This window comes from Lithobates pipiens, unplaced genomic scaffold (assembly GCF_037356315.1).
Source record: "Lithobates pipiens isolate NorthernLeopardFrog02 unplaced genomic scaffold, aLitPip1_a1.2 Scaffold_19, whole genome shotgun sequence".
NCBI lineage: Eukaryota > Metazoa > Chordata > Amphibia > Anura > Ranidae > Lithobates > Lithobates pipiens.
In genome coordinates this window covers 597,842,307-597,861,653 of record NW_027507764.1, presented here as the reverse complement: position 1 = coordinate 597,861,653, position 19,347 = coordinate 597,842,307, and the positions used below count along the sequence as shown (strand labels likewise).

The 19,347-nt window shown below is 46.3% G+C and overlaps 1 protein-coding gene across 1 annotated transcript in view; it reads left to right on the top strand.

The window, feature by feature from the left end:
- LOC143998145 (SCO-spondin-like) overlaps nucleotides 1-19,347 on the top strand; it is a 296,161-nt gene that overhangs the window by 179,437 nt on the left and 97,377 nt on the right. The window contains exons 73-77 of the mRNA XM_077493885.1: nucleotides 2,068-2,147; nucleotides 8,192-8,361; nucleotides 8,444-8,490; nucleotides 11,964-12,164; nucleotides 12,243-12,413. Coding sequence (XP_077350011.1) covers nucleotides 2,068-2,147; nucleotides 8,192-8,361; nucleotides 8,444-8,490; nucleotides 11,964-12,164; nucleotides 12,243-12,413 — 669 coding nt within the window. The remainder of the gene's footprint in view (nucleotides 1-2,067; nucleotides 2,148-8,191; nucleotides 8,362-8,443; nucleotides 8,491-11,963; nucleotides 12,165-12,242; nucleotides 12,414-19,347) is intronic.

Genomic DNA, 19,347 nt, shown 5'->3' with positions numbered 1-19,347 from the left:
CACGCCAAATTCCCGAGCCGCTGGACACCAAACACGCCAAATTCCCGAGCCGCTGGACACCAAACACGCCAAATTCCCGAGCCGCTGGACACCAAACACGCCAAATTCCCGAGCCACTGGACACCAAACACGCCAAATTCCCGAGCCACTGGACACCAAACACGCCAAATTCCCGAGCCACTGGACACCAAACACGCCAAATTCCCGAGCCGCTGGACACCAAACACGCCAAATTCCCGAGCCGCTGGACACCAAACACGCCAAATTCCCGAGCCGCTGGACACCAAACACGCCAAATTCCCGAGCCACTGGACACCAAACACGCCAAATTCCCGAGCCACTGGACACCAAACACGCCAAATTCCCGAGCCACTGGACACCAAACACGCCAAATTCTCGAGCCACTGGACACCAAACATGCCAAATTCCCGAGCCACTGGACACCAAACACGCCAAATTCCCGAGCCACTGGACACCAAACACGCCAAATTCCCGAGCCACTGGACACCAAACATGCCAAATTCCCGAGCCACTGGACACCAAACATGCCAAATTCCCGAGCCACTGGACACCAAACATGCCAAATTCCCGAGCCACTGGACACCAAACACGCCAAATTCCCGAGCCACTGGACACCAAACACGCCAAATTCCCGAGCCGCAGGACACCAAACACGCCAAATTCCCGAGCCGCTGGACACCAAACACGCCAAATTCCCGAGCCGCTGGACACCAAACATGCCAAATTCCCGAGCCGCAGGACACCAAACATGCCAAATTCCCGAGCCGCAGGACACCAAACATGCCAAATTCCCGAGCCACTGGACACCAAACATGCCAAATTCCCGAGCCGCAGGACACCAAACACGCCAAATTCCCGAGCCACTGGACACCAAACATGCCAAATTCCCGAGCCGCAGGACACCAAACACGCCAAATTCCCGAGCCGCAGGACACCAAACACGCCAAATTCCCGAGCCACTGGACACCAAACACGCCAAATTCCCGAGCCACTGGACACCAAACACGCCAAATTCCCGAGCCGCAGGACACCAAACACGCCAAATTCCCGAGCCACTGGACACCAAACATGCCAAATTCCCGAGCCACTGGACACCAAACATGCCAAATTCCCGAGCCACTGGACACCAAACACGCCAAATTCCCGAGCCGCAGGACACCAAACACGCCAAATTCCTGAGCCACTGGACACCAAACATGCCAAATTCCCGAGCCACTGGACACCAAACACGCCAAATTCCCGAGCCGCTGGACACCAAACACGCCAAATTCCCGAGCCACTGGACACCAAACATGCCAAATTCCCGAGCCACTGGACACCAAACATGCCAAATTCCCGAGCCACTGGACACCAAACACGCCAAATTCCCGAGCCGCAGGACACCAAACACGCCAAATTCCCGAGCCGCTGGACACCAAACATGCCAAATTCCCGAGCCACTGGACACCAAACACGCCAAATTCCCGAGCCGCAGGACACCAAACATGCCAAATTCCCGAGCCACTGGACACCAAACACGCCAAATTCCCGAGCCACTGGACACCAAACATGCCAAATTCCCGAGCCACTGGACACCAAACACGCCAAATTCCCGAGCCACTGGACACCAAACACGCCAAATTCCCGAGCCACTGGACACCAAACACGCCAAATTCCCGAGCCACTGGACACCAAACATGCCAAATTCCCGAGCCACTGGACACCAAACACGCCAAATTCCCGAGCCGCTGGACACCAAACATGCCAAATTCCCGAGCCACTGGACACCAAACACGCCAAGTTTATGGTGGGAGGGTTGTTAATATTCGGGTCTTGTGTTGGTTCCGGGTTTGGTGTCTCAGCCGAGGGCGATAGTCTTACCTCGGGATCCATTATTCAGAATTGGGATTTGCGGGGCGATGGGTATGTAGATCATAGCAGCCAATCAGACGTCAGTTCACCTCCCACCAGTCCCGAGCAGTTTGAATCGTGATAAATGATTGGTCACTGAACTTGTTGTCCGAATACAATTCTTATTTGGAGGATAAATTTCCTCTTCTCTTCCAGCAATCAACTGTTCATCGATGGCAGGCGCCGCATACAGCGACTGTGGCCCCGCGTGCCCCCGGTCATGTGATGACATCACGGTAAGTCAGGTGACTCTCTTCTCCCTATAAGAAGATCATTTCTTTGTGCTCAAAAACAGCCCAATGGAGGGAAAGTATTCAGACCCCTCAATGTGTCCCTCGCTGTTATATCGCAACCATTTCCTAAAATCATTCAACTTCATTTCTTCCCCTCATTAATGTACATGCAATGTACACACAATGTACACACAATACACACAATACACACACAATGTACACAATACACACACAATACACACAATGTACACACAATGTACACACAATGTACACACAATGTACACACAATGTACACACAATACACACAATGTACACACAATGTACACACAATGTACACACAATACACACAATGTACACACAATGTACACACAATGTACACACAATACACACACAATACACACAATGTACACACAATGTACACACAATACACACACAATACACACAATACACACAATACACACACAATGTACACAATACACACACAATACACACAATACACACACAATACACACAATGTACACACAATGTACACACAATACACACACAATACACACAATGTACACACAATGTACACACAATGTACACAATATACACACAATATACACACAATGTACACACAATATACACACAATGTACACACAATGTACACACAATGTACACACACAATACACACACAATGTACACACACAATACACACACAATACACACAATACACACACAATGTACACACAATACACACACAATGTACACACAATGTACACACAATACACACACAATGTACACACAATACACACACAATGTACACACAATGTACACACAATACACACACAATACACACACAATGTACACACAATACACACACAATGTACACACAATACACACACAATGTACACACAATACACACACAATACACACAATGTACACACAATGTACACACAATGTACACACAATGTACACACAATACACACAATGTACACACAATGTACGCACAATACACACACAATACACACAATGTACACACAATGCACACACAATGTACACAATATACACACAATATACACACAATGTACACACAATGTACACACAATGTACACACACAATACACACACAATGTACACACACAATACACACACAATACACACAATACACACACAATGTACACACAATACACACACAATGTACACACAATGTACACACAATACACACACAATGTACACACAATACACACACAATGTACACACAATGTACACACAATACACACACAATACACACACAATGTACACACAATACACACACAATGTACACACAATACACACACAATGTACACACAATACACACACAATACACACAATGTACACACAATGTACACACAATACACACACAATACACACAATGTACACACAATGTACGCACAATACACACACAATGTACACACAATGTACACACAATGTACACACAATGTACACACACAATACACACACAATGTACACACACAATACACACACAATACACACAATACACACACAATGTACACACACAATACACACACAATGTACACACACAATACACACACAATGTACACACAATACACACACAATGTACACACAATGTACACACAATACACACACAATGTACACACAATGTACACAATATACACACAATGTACGCACAATACACACACAATACACACACAATACACACAATGTACACACAATACACACACAATACACACAATACACACACAATACACACACAATGTACACACAATACACACAATGTACGCACAATACACACACAATGTACACACACAATACACACAATGTACACACAATACACACACAATACACACAATACACACACAATACACACAATGTACACACAATACACACACAATACACACAATGTACACACAATACACACACAATGTACACACAATACACACAATACACACACAATACACACACAATACACACAATACACACACAATGTACACACAATGTACACACAATGTACACACAATGTACACACAATGTACACAATATACACACAATGTACACACAATGTACACACAATGTACACACACAATACACACACAATACACACAATACACACACAATGTACACACACAATACACACACAATGTACACACAATACACACACAATGTACACACAATACACACACAATGTACACACAATGTACACACAATACACACACAATGTACACACAATGTACACAATATACACACAATGTACGCACAATACACACACAATGTACACACAATGTACACACAATACACACACAATACACACAATGTACACACAATACACACACAATGTACACACAATACACACAATACACACACAATACACACACAATACACACAATACACACACAATGTACACACAATGTACACAATATACACACAATGTACACACAATGTACACACAATGTACACACAATGTACACACACAATACACACACAATACACACAATACACACACAATGTACACACACAATACACACACAATGTACACACAATACACACACAATGTACACACAATACACACACAATGTACACACAATGTACACACAATACACACACAATGTACACACAATGTACACAATATACACACAATGTACGCACAATACACACACAATGTACACACAATACACACACAATGTACACACAATGTACACACAATACACACACAATACACACAATACACACACAATACACACAATACACACACAATGTACACACAATGTACACACAATGTACACAATATACACACAATATACACACAATGTACACACAATGTACACACAATACACACACAATGTACACACACAATACACACACAATGTACACACACAATACACACACAATGTACACACAATACACACACAATGTACACACAATACACACACAATGTACACACAATACACACACAATGTACACACAATGTACACACAATACACACACAATACACACACAATACACACAATGTACACACAATACACACACAATACACACAATACACACACAATACACACACAATGTACACACAATACACACAATGTACGCACAATACACACACAATGTACACACACAATACACACACAATACACACAATGTACACACAATACACACACAATACACACAATACACACACAATACACACACAATACACACAATGTACACACAATACACACACAATACACACAATGTACACACAATACACACACAATGTACACACAATACACACAATACACACAATACACACACAATACACACAATGTACACACAATGTACACACAATACACACACAATACACACACAATACACACAATGTACACACAATACACACAATACACACAATGTACACACAATACACACACAATACACACAATGTACACACAATGTACGCACAATACACACACAATGTACACACACAATACACACACAATGTACACACAATGTACACGCAATGTACACACAATGTACACACAATGCACACACAATACACACACAATGTACACACAATGTACACACAATACACACACACAACACACACACAATGTACACACACAATGTACACACACAATGTACACACACAATGTACACACAATACACACACAATACACACACAATGTACACGCAATGTACACACAATGTACACACACAATACACACACAATGTACACACAATGTACACACAATGTACACACAATACACACACACAATACACACACACAATACACACACAATGTACACACACAATGTACACACACAATGTACACACAATGTACACACAATACACACACAATACACACACAATACACACACAATACACACACAATACACACACACACTACACACACAATGTACACACAATGTACACACAATACACACACAATACACACAATGTACACGCAATGTACACAATATACACACGGCCCCCCATAGTGACAGGAAAACACGGAATTGGTGACATTTTTGCAGATTTATTAAAAAAGAAAACCTGAACTCTCCCCCGCTTCACTGTTGGGACTGTATTGGACGGGTGATGAGCAGTGCCTGGTTTTCTCCACACATACTGCTTACAATTAAGGCCAAAAAGTTCTATCTTGGTCTCATCAGACCAGAGAATATTATTTCTCACCATCTCGGATTCCTTCGGGTGTTTTTTAGCAAACTCCATGCGGCTTCAATGTGTCTTGTACTGAGGAGAGGCTTCTGTTGGGCCGCTCTGCCATAAAGCCCCGACTGGTGGAGAGCTGATCAGTGACGGGTGACTTTCTACAATTTTCTCCCGACGGCATCTCTGGAGCTCAGCCACAGTGATCTTTGGGTTCTTTTCTCTCACCGAGGCTCTTCTCCCCCCGATAGCTCAGTTTGGACGGCCGGCCGGCTCTAGGAAGGGTTCTGGTCGTCCCAAACGTCTTCCATGTAAGGATTATGGAGGCCACGGGGCTCTTAGGAACCTTCAGTGCAGAAGAATTTTTTCTGTAACCTTGGCCAGATCTGTGCCTCGTCTCAATTCTGTCTCTGAGCTCTTCAGGCACTTCCTCTGACCTCATGATTCTCATTTGCTCCGACATGCACTGTGAGCTGGAAGGTCTTCAATAGACAGGTGTGTGCGGCTTTCCTGATCAAGTCCAATCAGAATAATCAACACACAGCTGGACTCACATGAAGGGGTAGAACCATCTCAAGGATGATCAGAAGAAATGGACATCACCGGAGTTATATATATGAGGGTCACAGCAAAGGGTCTGAATACTGAGGAGCGGGGGATGGTTCAGGTTTTCTTTTTTAATAAATCTGCAAAAAATGTGTTTTTCTGTCAGTATGGGGTGCTGTGTGTGTATTGTGTGTACATTGTGTGTACATTGTGTGTACATTGTGTGTGTATTGTGTGTGTATTGTGTGTGTATTGTGTGTGTATTGTGTGTGTATTGTGTGTGTATTGTGTGTACATTGTGTGTACATTGTGTGTGTATTGTGTGCGTACATTGTGTGCGTACATTGTGTGTACATTCTGTGTACATTGTGTGTACATTGTGTGTACATTGTGTGTGTATTGTGTGTGTATTGTGTGTGTATTGTGTGTGTATTGTGTGTGTATTGTGTGTACATTGTGTGTACATTGTGTGTGTATTGTGTGTGTATTGTGTGTACATTGTGTGTACATTGTGTGTACATTGTGTGTGTATTGTGTGTGTATTGTGTGTGTGTTGTGTGTACATTGTGTGTACATTGTGTGTGTATTGTGTATACATTGTGTATACATTAATGAGGGGAAGAAATGAACTTAAATGATTTTTGCAAATGGCTGCAATATAACAAAGAGTGATAAATGTTCGGGGGTCTGAATACTTTCCCTCCCCCCTGTATGTCTGCAGGTAACACGGATGCTCGGATCACCTTGGGCTCAGCAGAATCCTCCAGAGAATAGCCACCTCCTTTTATTTATACCATCAACATGAATAAATAAAGGAAGGCGGTGGCTTCAGAATCAGCCAATCAGACACTTGTATTCTTTAAAAAGAACCAATCACACACTTGTATATATTCATATAGAAATACTGTAGTGACGTGTGCAGACAGTCGTGTGCGGCGAGAGAATTGTGAGACACAAAGCACGTGGATCTGAACATTCCCACCACTACCAATGACGGGAGCCGTACTCTACGGTGGCTCAGTGGGACATAACTCTGTATGGTTATACTATGGTTCCCATGTACGCAGATCTGCTTACTGTAGATGCGGTCGCCATGCAGTGGCCAGTCCCTCGGTGAGACATAAACAAACATCCTTAAATAGCAAAACAGACCCGCCGTGTCCACGGGAAGGTTTCCGCAGCCAATGGTCTTCCACCAACGTCTGTATGTGGGAATACCCCCACATGAGCGCATTACAGCAAAACTGACACCAGGAAACATTAATAAACCTTTCCACAACAGTGACTCCTCCTTCTTTTCTGATTGGATGAACATTTATAATTAGATATGAATGATATGATTATTGCTGTCTCCCCCCCCAGCATTGTACTGGATCCTGCCAGCCGGGCTGTTATTGCCCCCCGGGGAAGGTCCTGGCAGAGAACGGCACAGCCTGTGTGGCTCTAGAAGAATGCACCTGTCTGGACATCCTGACAGGAGGGAGGCGTCTTCCTGGTGAAACCCTCCCCCGAGGAGATGGCTGTAATAACTGGTAAGAGCCGGTTTAATGTTCTTCCTCTACTGTACCGTCCCGCTCGGACCCCCAACTCATCATCATTCTCATCTCTCTCCAGCACCTGTGTGAATGGAACCATGCAGTGCACCAGTGTCACCTGTGCAGGTGAGTAGAGGACCCGCAGGGGTGGGACAAGGCCTGAGAATTCCATCTGTTGGGGTCTTTGTAGATGATGACCAAGATGTAAAGTCAAGACTAATGGACCAATCTCTAGACTGGACTACAGCTCAGGACTATGCAAAGGCCGAGAAGGGTCGGTCAGGGATTTCATTCTAGGATCATTCACAGTGTCATTCCCAGAACTGAGCTCTGATAGGGGCGAGGACAGGGTTCAGGTGCCCACGGGGGGGGGGGGGGGGGGGCATACAGCCAACCTGACAGAGTCCCCCTCCACACAAATAAACACAGTTTACTCTGATTCAGTTATGATTGAGCACAGTGAATGATCAGTACCAATCACTAATTGTGTTCATTCAGGAAAGGAGGGGGCTGGTAAATATGATACATTTACCAGACCCTTCCCCCCCTCTCCATTCTTAAGGGATCTTATTGTGTGCTTGCAGCTGCCGGCGGGAAGGAGAGGAAGGATGCCAACAGTACTGCAGAGGGGCCTGGGCAGCAGGGGGAAATGTATGGTACACAGGGAGGGTGACCAGTGGAGGGGGGGAGGAGCTGGGGCAATTACTGGAACTTATCCCCTGTATGGTTCTCTCTACAGCAGCTGAAATCTGGCGGGAAGTAGAGGAGAAGAAGCCACCTTTCAGCTGCTGCAGAGAAAACAATAGAGGGGATTGGTTCCAGTAATTGCCCCACTGCGGCACTGATTACCCTCCCTGCCCACATGGGATTCACCTTGTTGCCTGGTGGCCCAGGCCCTGTGCAGGAGGATCAGTGGTACCCCCCTATCCACAGCCCTGTGCCCACAGACATTATATGTTGGTCAGGTAATCCGAACAGTAAATCCATGTTCTTTGAAAGCGAGTGAGTGTATAGTCAGCCAGAAGACGAGGCTTTTTGCTGCCACAACCATTAGCTCAGGTTAAAATCAGTCTTTAGAGCTTTCTAATTGGTTTATTGGGCAGAGGCCAAGGACAGAATGGGTGACTAAAACGCGTCGGCCTCCTGAAGCAAATCAAGAACCATTTACTATGACCTGGAAACTAAAGACGAGAACAAGTCTGGTCAGTCTGCTCCCCTCTCTTCTTGCTACAATGTCCTCATCCGAGGTCCATCAAACGACTTCCTCTCCTCATGGAGGACAATGCCACTCCTCCAGCATGGTGTTGTAGGTGGCCACATTTACAGGAAGAATGCCCAACCTCAGAACGGAGATTTGTCCTGGAAATGACTCCTTGGTCTGCTCCCTTCTCTTCATATTCACAATGTCCTCATCCGAGGTCCATCAAACGGCTTCTTCTCCTCATGGAGGACAATGTCACTGCTCCTGCACTGTGTATTGTTGGCTGACACATTTACATAATGAACTCCCTTCCTCAAGGCCTCAGAATAGAATATCTTGGAAACCGATTGGCCAGCAACATAGGAGCAGAAGCAATTGTCCTCCATGAGGAGAGGACGTCATTTGATGGGCCTTGGATGAGGACATGGTGAGTATGAACGGAAGGGAGCAGACCAATGACTGATTTCCAGGACAAATCCTGATTCTGAGGTTCTAAGGAAGGACATTCTTCCTGTAAATGTGGCCACCTACCACACCATGCTGGAGCAGTGGCGTTGTCCTCCATGAGGAGAGGAAGCCATTTGATGGACCTCGGATGAGGACATTGTGAATATGAAGAGAATGGAGCAGACCAAGGAGTCATTTCCAGGACAAATCCCCGTTCTGAGGTTGGGCATTCTTCTTGTAAATGTGGCCACCTTCCACACCATGCTGGAGGAGTGACATTATCCTCCATGAGGAGAGGAAGCCATTTGATGGAAGAGAAGGGAGAAGACTGTTTTTGTCATCCAAGATCTGTTAAGTTTCTTCTTCTCCTCATGGAGGACAATGCCACTCCTCCAGCATGGTGTTGTAGGTGGCCACATTTACAAGAAGAATGCCCAACCTCAGAACGGGGATTTGTCCTGGAAATGACTCCTTGGTCTGCTCCCTTCTCTTCATATTCACAATGTCCTCATCCGAGGTCCATCAAATGGCTTCCTCCTCTTGGAGGATAACACTGCCCGACTGGTTTCCAGGAGAAGTCCCTATTCTGAGGCTTTGAGGAAAGAGGCTTCGCCCCGTAAAATATGTCGGCATAAAATACAACACAGGAGCAGTGGCATTGTCCTCCATGAGGAGAGGAAGCCATTTGATGGACCTCGGATGAGGACATTGTAGCAAGAAGAGAGGGGAGCAGACTGATGACTTGGTTTTAGAACAAATCCATATTTTGGGGTTCTGAGTAAAGGGATTCATCCCGTAAAATGTGTTGACCTATGACCCACACTGCGGGGGAAGTGGTATTGTCATCAGTCAGGAAAGGAAATGATTCCATAGGCATTGGATGAAGACATTGTGAGCAAGAAGAGAGGGCAACTCCATTGACTCCATTCCAGAACAAATCCTCATTCTGAAATTCTAAGGAAGGGGCTTCATCCTGTAAATGTGACCACCTACAACATCCTGCAGGAGCAGCGCCATTGCTTTCCATGAGAAGAGGAAACCATTGGATGGACCTGGAATGTGAGCAGAACGATGTCTCAATTCCAGAACAAATCCCTATTTTGGGATTCTGAGTAAAGGGTATTTATCCTGTAACATGTGTTGGCCTAAGACACCCACTGCGGAGCGAGGTATTGTCCTCGGTGAGGAGAGGAAACCATTTGATAGACCTGAGGGCATTGTGTGCAAGAAAAGAGGGGAACAGACTGATGACTCCATTCCAGGACCAAACCCCATTCTGAGGTTCTAATGAAGGCATTTCATCCAGTTATTGTGCCAACATCCTGCAGGAGCAGCGCCATTGTCTACAATGAAAAGAGAAAGCAGTTTGAGGGACTTTCCGTGAGGACATTGTGAGCAGGAGGAGAGTCCTGGGACAAATCCCTATTCTGAGGCTCTAAGGAAGGAGATTCGTCCTGTAAATATTTCAGCCTACAACATACATAGTTATATAGTTAGTCTGGTTGAAGAAAGACACAAGTCCATCCAGTTCAACCAATAAGCCTACAGAGAAGTGGCATTGCCCACAATGAGGAGAGGAAGAGATCTGATGGACCTCAGGTGAGAACGTTGTCAGGAAGAAGAAATTTCAATCTTATCTATGAAAAGGTTCTTTTTGGTGTTTCCACATAAGTTTCGTCTTCATCATCTGAGTCCAACCAATCATCTGCAGTTCTTAGTGAAGTGAGCCACTAGTAGATCTCAGGGCTGTGGAAGAGTTACCCTGTCCTGGAGAAGACTAGTACCCTTTAGACATCTCTTAGTTGTACATTCCTCATTGCCTGGACCGGGTGACGGTCATTTTATGGGGGTCCTTAGACCAGACATGCTCAGAGGTGGGAGATCTGAACTTTGTGAAGACCCCTGTAGTGATCAGATGTTGTACTGTCTGTTCTCTTTCTTGTGTTGTCAGTGACTGGAGGCTGGTGTGATTGGTCAGACTGGACCCCATGTTCCAGAACGTGTGGTACAGAGATGGTGACCAGGTACCGGAGTTGTGCCTGTCCTAAACCGCTTGGCGGAGGAGAGCCCTGTGATGGGGTGCAGCAGTATTTTGGTGAAACTGGAGTGCAGCTGGAGAGGAAGGAGTGCCCTTCGCCTTCTTTTTGCCCAGGTAAAGAATTGAGCTTGTATGTAGCATGATCGCCTCTTACATGACACACGGAACCCATAACATCATCTCTCTTCTCAGTGGATGGACAGTGGAGCCCCTGGAGCCCCTGGTCAGAGTGTGAGGCCTGCTCTGGGGATTCTGCGAGGACTAGACAGTGCAACAACCCCCCTGTGAGGTTTGGGGGCGCTCCGTGTGAAGGGGAGTCCCGGCACAGCAGAATCTGTCACCATAACATCACACAGTGCTCAGGTAATGAGGTGTAGGTGGATAGAATAGTATAGACATGTACTGATGTATGTACATTATACAGGATCTAGGATGGTTGGTCCTGATGTATGTACTGTACAGTATATAGGTTCTGGGGTTGGTCCTGATGTATGTACTGTACATTATATAGGTTCTGGGGTTGGTCCTGATGTATGTACTGTACATTATACAGGTTCCGGGGTTGGTTGGTCCTGATGTATGTAGTGTACATTATACAGGTTCTGGGGTTGGTTGGTCCTGATGTATGTACTGTACATTATACACGTTCTGGGGTTGGTTGGTCCTGATGTATGTACTGTACATTATACAGGTTCCGGGTTGGTTGGTCCTGATGTATGTACTGTACATTATACAGGTTCCGGGGTTGGTTGGTCCTGATGTATGTAGTGTACATTATACAGGTTCTGGGGTTGGTTGGTCCTGATGTATGTAGTGTACATTATACACGTTCTGGGGTTGGTTGGTCCTGATGTATGTACTGTACATTATACAGGTTCCGGGTTGGTTGGTCCTGATGTATGTACTGTACATTATACAGGTTCCAGGTTGGTTGGTCCTGATGTATGTACTGTACATTATACAGGTTCTGGGGTTGGTTGGTCCTGATGTATGTACTGTACATTATACACGTTCTGGGGTTGGTTGGTCCTGATGTATGTACTGTACATTATACAGGTTCCGGGGTTGGTTGGTCCTGATGTATGTAGTGTACATTATACAGGTTCTGGGGTTGGTTGGTCCTGATGTATGTACTGTACATTATACACGTTCTGGGGTTGGTTGGTCCTGATGTATGTACTGTACATTATACAGGTTCCGGGTTGGTTGGTCCTGATGTATGTACTGTACATTATACAGGTTCCGGGGTTGGTTGGTCCTGATGTATGTAGTGTACATTATACAGGTTCTGGGGTTGGTTGGTCCTGATGTATGTAGTGTACATTATACACGTTCTGGGGTTGGTTGGTCCTGATGTATGTACTGTACATTATACAGGTTCCGGGGTTGGTCCTGATGTATGTACTGTACATTATATAGGTTCCGGGGTTGGTTGGTCCTGATGTATGTACTGTACATTATATAGGTTCCGGGGTTGGTTGGTCCTGATGTATGTACTGTACATTATACAGGTTCCGGGGTTGGTCCTGATGTATGTACTGTACATTATATAGGTTCCGGGGTTGGTTGGTCCTGATGTATGTACTGTACATTATACAGGTTCCGGGGTTGGTCCTGATGTATGTACTGTACATTATATAGGTTCCGGGGTTGGTTGGTCCTGATGTATGTACTGTACATTATATAGGTTCTAGGATGGTTGGTCCTGATGTATGTACTGTACATTATACAGGTTCCGGGGTTGGTTGGTCCTGATGTATGTACTGTACATTATATAGGTTCCGGGGTTGGTTGGTCCTGATGTATGTACTGTACATTATATAGGTTCTGGGGTTGGTCCTGATGTATGTACTGTACATTATATAGGTTCTAGGATGGTTGGTCCTGATGTATGTACTGTACATTATACAGGTTCTGGGGTTGGTTGGTCCTGATGTATGTACTGTACATTATACAGGTTCCGGGGTTGGTTGGTCCTGATGTATGTACTGTACATTATATAGGTTCTAGGATGGTTGGTCCTGATGTATTGAAATGGATTAGAACTATAAATTAGTTCTTGGTTATCTGCTGCTATTCCTAATTAAAAAGTATAAATGTGCAGCACATTAGAAGTAAACACTCTCTGAGATACGTTCAGTTCAGGCTACTTCTAAATTCTGATTTATTCGTGGGCGGTGTTGATATTTTATACAGAAAGATACGTCATTACTATGTCAGTCTAATTGGTACATCTTATTGGTTACAATACAAGAGAAATGGAGAAATTGATGCTTGAAGTTTGGTTGAAGCTGGTTCTGTTATCTCGAATGCATTCTTTTAATGCGGGGGATGTAGGGGGTAGACACCAGTGGCGGCCCGCCCATAGGGGGCGCCCGGGCGCCGCCCCCCCTCTCCCTAGGTGTAAAAAAAAAAAAAAGTAAAAAAAAAAAAAAAAACTTAAAAAAAAAGTAAAAAAAAAAAACGGGCCCTTTAAGACATTTAAAAAAAATAAAAAAATGTAATTTAACAATTTAACATAGTGTACTGTGGCGCCGGTCACAGTGCACTATGAGAAGCGCCACGTCCATGCAATCACAAGATTGCATTCATGGCGCTTCATTTGCGGGTTAAAAACCCGCCTTGCGGCGCACAGCAGAACGCCAACTAGCTTCCGCCCGTAAAATCACTGTGATTCTACGGGCGGGAGCATTGTCACTCTTAGACAGGCAGTCACTTCCGGCTTTCGGCTGCTTCACGAAACCCGGAAGTGACGTAGGCAGCTCCGTTCCTTAGCCCGAGCGGAGCTGCAAGACAGTGAGAGGTGAGTCACCGCATAAAGGCTTTCTAGCCTCTACTTTGTGGAGAATGTTCATGTGACATCAACCCATGTGACATCAACCCATGTGACACAGCCCCATTGTCCCTATATAAGTGGCAGCACAGCGCGTCCCTGGCATTCCGGCCAGGGAGATCGTCGAGGCAACATCTCCTGGAGAAGAAGGAGAAGAAGAAGAAGAAGAAGAAGAAGAAGAACGGGCGGCGGCGGCGGCGGCGGCGGCGGCGGCGGCGACAGCGACAGAAGACCGGGCCACCGCCTGTAAAAGAGCTATAAGAAGGCGCGGTGGCCCGGCAGAAGAACCGAAGAGGGGGACAAGACCCCCGAAGTCGGGAGAAGAGGCCGGCGGCGGCGAGGAAGAAAGCCGGACTCCTCCGCTAGTAAAAGAGCTACAAGAAGATAGCGGAGGAGTCCGGCGAGAAGACCCCCGAAGACGGAAGACCCCCGGAGCTGTGCAATAAAATATTTTAACCCTGTGTTGTGTTTTTTTTTTGTACTTTTTTTCACAGGTGAATGGGTAGGGGTACATTGTACCCCATACTCATTCACATAGGGTGGGGGGCCGGTATCCGGGGGCCCCCTTATTAAAGGGGGCTCCCGGATTCCGATAAGCCCCCCGCCCGCAGACCCCGACAACCAACGGCCAGGGTTGTCGGGAAGAGGCCCTTGTCCTCATCAACATGGGGACAAGGTGCTTTGGGGTGGGGGGGCCGCACGCCCCCCCTCCCCCAAGGCACCCCCCCATGTTGAGGGCACGCGGCCTGGTACGGCTCAGGAGGGGGGGGCCGCCCGCTCGTCCCCACCCCCTTTCCTGGCTGGCCGGGTAGCGTGCTCGGATAAGGGTCTGGTGTGGATCTGGGGGGGAACCCCACGCCGTTTTTTCGGCGTAGGGGTTTCCCCTTGGAATCCATACCAGACCTAAGGGCCTGGTATGCTCTCGGAGGGGGAACCCACATCAATTTTTTTTTCCGATTACATAAGGGGCGTGTTTTATGAGAAGTGGGAGGGGCCAAAATGGTGGGCGGGGTCATGATGGGCGGGGTCTGGCGCCCCCCCATCCAAAAACTTCACCAGCCGCCACTGGTAGACACCATCTTGGCTCCGAACATAAAGTCAATCTGTATACTACATAATAAGTAAGGAACATGTATACACATAAGCAAATAGACATTTTCTGATTATCATTATGTACATTACATTCCTTAACAGTCCCCCCTAAAATGTCTATTTTCTTCTGTCCCTCATCTAAAGGTCCTCCTCACCTGGCTCATTCTCCTCAGCAACTCTTTTTAAGCTGTATATAGAGTTGGGCAGCAACTAGTTCACTACCCCCCTCGATACAGCTGGAGAAGGGCAATCAGGTGCTATCTACCCCTATAACCCTAGAGGATTGTGAGATTTTGGACCGGGAGTGACTGTAGAGGAGTGAAGGGTTTGTCACCCTCCATCATAAGAGGGTCCTCTTCTTCTTGGTGGAGAGATGTAGGTGGGCTGTTGTCTACAGCCTTGCTCATTAACTTCTTTACGAAAGGTAGAATACAGCATACAATCGGGGGGTAAAAGAACCAGGATTATTAGTACCGTTACCCCTATCTGGGCGACCACCTTCTGCCACCCACTCATCCAGCTAAAATATTGATCCCATGGGTCTGTAATACCGGAGTTCTTCTTCAACTCCAATGACAAATCTTCTCATTTCTTTATAGCTAAAGTTACTTTACCATTTGGGCCGGTATTATCAGGAATGTAGGTGCAACAGGTCCCCGTTTTTTCTATCATTTTACAGACACTTCCTTTCTCAGCTAACAGCATGTCTAAGGCCATCCGGTTCTGGAATGTCATGTAGGAAGTGGGGGGGTAACTGGCCAGCAATTCCCTGGCTTTGAATTCATCAGGGACCCCCCTTGGGACCCCTATAGCATCTATGTACACATGAGGGTCAAAGCTTCTGGGGAGAGCTGCTCGCTTCCTCCTCTGACTGTGTGCTGGGTCAGTGTATGTATCAGGGGTATCTTCTGCTAGGATATGGAGGGGCATAATCGCCTTTTCAAGGGCACATTCACCGGTCCAGATACCCTCTAATCTGGTCCTATGTTCCAACCCACTGTCCCTCCCAGGAACCACAATTCTGGCCCCAGTAACTGTCTGTAAAACACACATATATATCCTTACCATCAGGGATGTCACTGTACCAATGGCATTGCCATGAAAGAGTCAAACGGACAAGGTACTATGTCACAGTAATCAAAGGTAAAGGTGGTCACATGTGTACCTGAAGAGTTGTACCAAAATGTAATTATGTTATCATTTTTTGTGATGACCACCTCCTGGGTATCCCCCCTAGACCAAACAGAAAAAGGATATGCAGCATGGTCGTCATGAAGTGGGCGGGATCTTGTCCTCGGGGGTGGAGCTTTCTTGCAGTGGGAGGCGTGTATTCAGGTATTCTTCCCGGCCAATTCCACTGAGGTGGCTGTGGTCAGCAAAACTTGGAATGGACCATCATATCTGGGTTCAAGAGAATGTTTTCTCACAAATTTCTTTACCAGCCCCCAATCTCCAGGCAGTAGTTGGTGTATTCCTGTATCTAATTCAGGATCTGGAATGGAAGAAAACACCTGGACATGCATTTGGGTTAATTCTCGTGATAATGAGGTCACATAATTAGTCAACACATCAGATTGCAACTGTAACTGTTGTGGAAAGTCTGGGGCTGAACCAAACTAAATTTTATAAGGGGATAGGGCATATTTCCCCCGGGGTGTGTGTCTGACACTGAACAGGGCAAACTGTCTGGCCGACTCATGTTAGTCTTTTGGGCCATCTTTAACATCCTGTTTCTCTAGTGTCCCTTTTATCCTTTCTACCTTCCCGCTACTTTGAGGGTGGTAAGGGGTGTGTAGAGCCAACTGAACCCCCAGTGCTGCCCTAATCTTTTGTAAGGGTTGCTGTGAAGGCTGGGCCTGATCGCTCTCTATCACCTCTGGGACCTCAAATCTACATACTATCTCACTCAGTAGTTCCTTAGCTGTGGTCCTGGCAGTCATGTCCACCTCCACTAGGGGGCGTATTCGAATCTGTCACTCCTTTGGCATTTGGGAGTGATCAATTTGTATCCTCTGGAAGGGGTATAGAGCTTTTGCCAGGTGCTTCTTCTGTGCCTTTTCTGTACATTCTGGGTTACATTTGTCGCAGATAGTGCATGATCTGCAGAAGTTGTTGGTCAATGAAGTAATTCATAAGTTCATAAGAGTCTTTGTCAAGTGGGCAGTTCCATTTGCCCATTGCACCATGGCTGGGTACATACTCCTGGGTAGACAAGGCTTCTTGCTGCACTCGAATAGTCCATCTCTGAGAGTTGCTCCTCTCCGTTTTCCAGCTTTCCTTCTCATCCGGACTTGCTACTTCCTGTAATTATTTCAGATAAACTCTGTCCACTGGGAGAGTCTGTAGGATAAGCATGGAGTGGTCTTCTTCTACCACCCTGCTGTCCACTTCCCGTGGAACACTGCCTGTCTGTTTGGCAGCTGAATCGGCTAGATTGCCTCGAGCTTCCTTCGAGTTTAGTTTGTCGTGTGCTTTACTTTAGAATAGTCACTTGGGTTGGGAGAAGCAGGGCGTCCATCAAGTCCTTGATGGCTGAGCTGTTTCACAGGTGTTCCTGCAGCCGTCAGGAACCCTCTGTCCTTCCAGATAACACCAAAATCATGGGCAACGCTGAAAGCATATCTTGAGTCCGTATGAATGTTGGCTCTTTTTCCCTCTGCCAATTTACATGCTGTAGTAAGTGCCTCTAGCTCTGCCACCTGTGCAGACATCACCGGTGGTAAGGTTTCAGTTTGGAGAACCGAGTTTTCAGTGGTGACCTGGATCCTGCAGGGGTATTTCACTCACGGTGGGGATATGCGTGGTTTCCAGCCGCATTCGTTCGATGCAGTTATGGGGTGACAAGTCAAGACTCGACTCCTCCTCCTTACCCCCCTCGAGAAGTGAAAGAAGGGTGGTAGGTTTCGGTGTTTGACAACGTAATAGAGTAATGCTGTCTAGAAGGTAGGAACACAGGAGTCTCAAGTGTCTGGCAATGGACAGATGTTTCGGCTGGATCTTGGTGGAGTATGGGAGCAATGTCATGGGGAGCAAGCAGAACGAGGCAGAGTCCGAGAGCCAAGTCCGAAGTTTTGTCAAACAAGGCTTGTGCAGCAAAGACAGCTCACAGACACGATGGGCCTCCTCTTGCTATCGCATCCAGCCGACAGGAATAATATCCTATAGGGCGTAGGCAGATGCCGTGTGATTGGGCGAGTACACCTGTAGCATGTCCCAGATGTTCGGATACAAAGGGCTTGAACCTTTTTTTTTTCGTAGTCTGGGAGCCCTAGCGCCAGAGATGGTGTGCTTGAAGGCCTCAAAGTTGGATATTGCTTCAGGAAACATCTGGAAGGGGTCTGCTTTCAGGGCATCATACAAAGCTTGCATCAG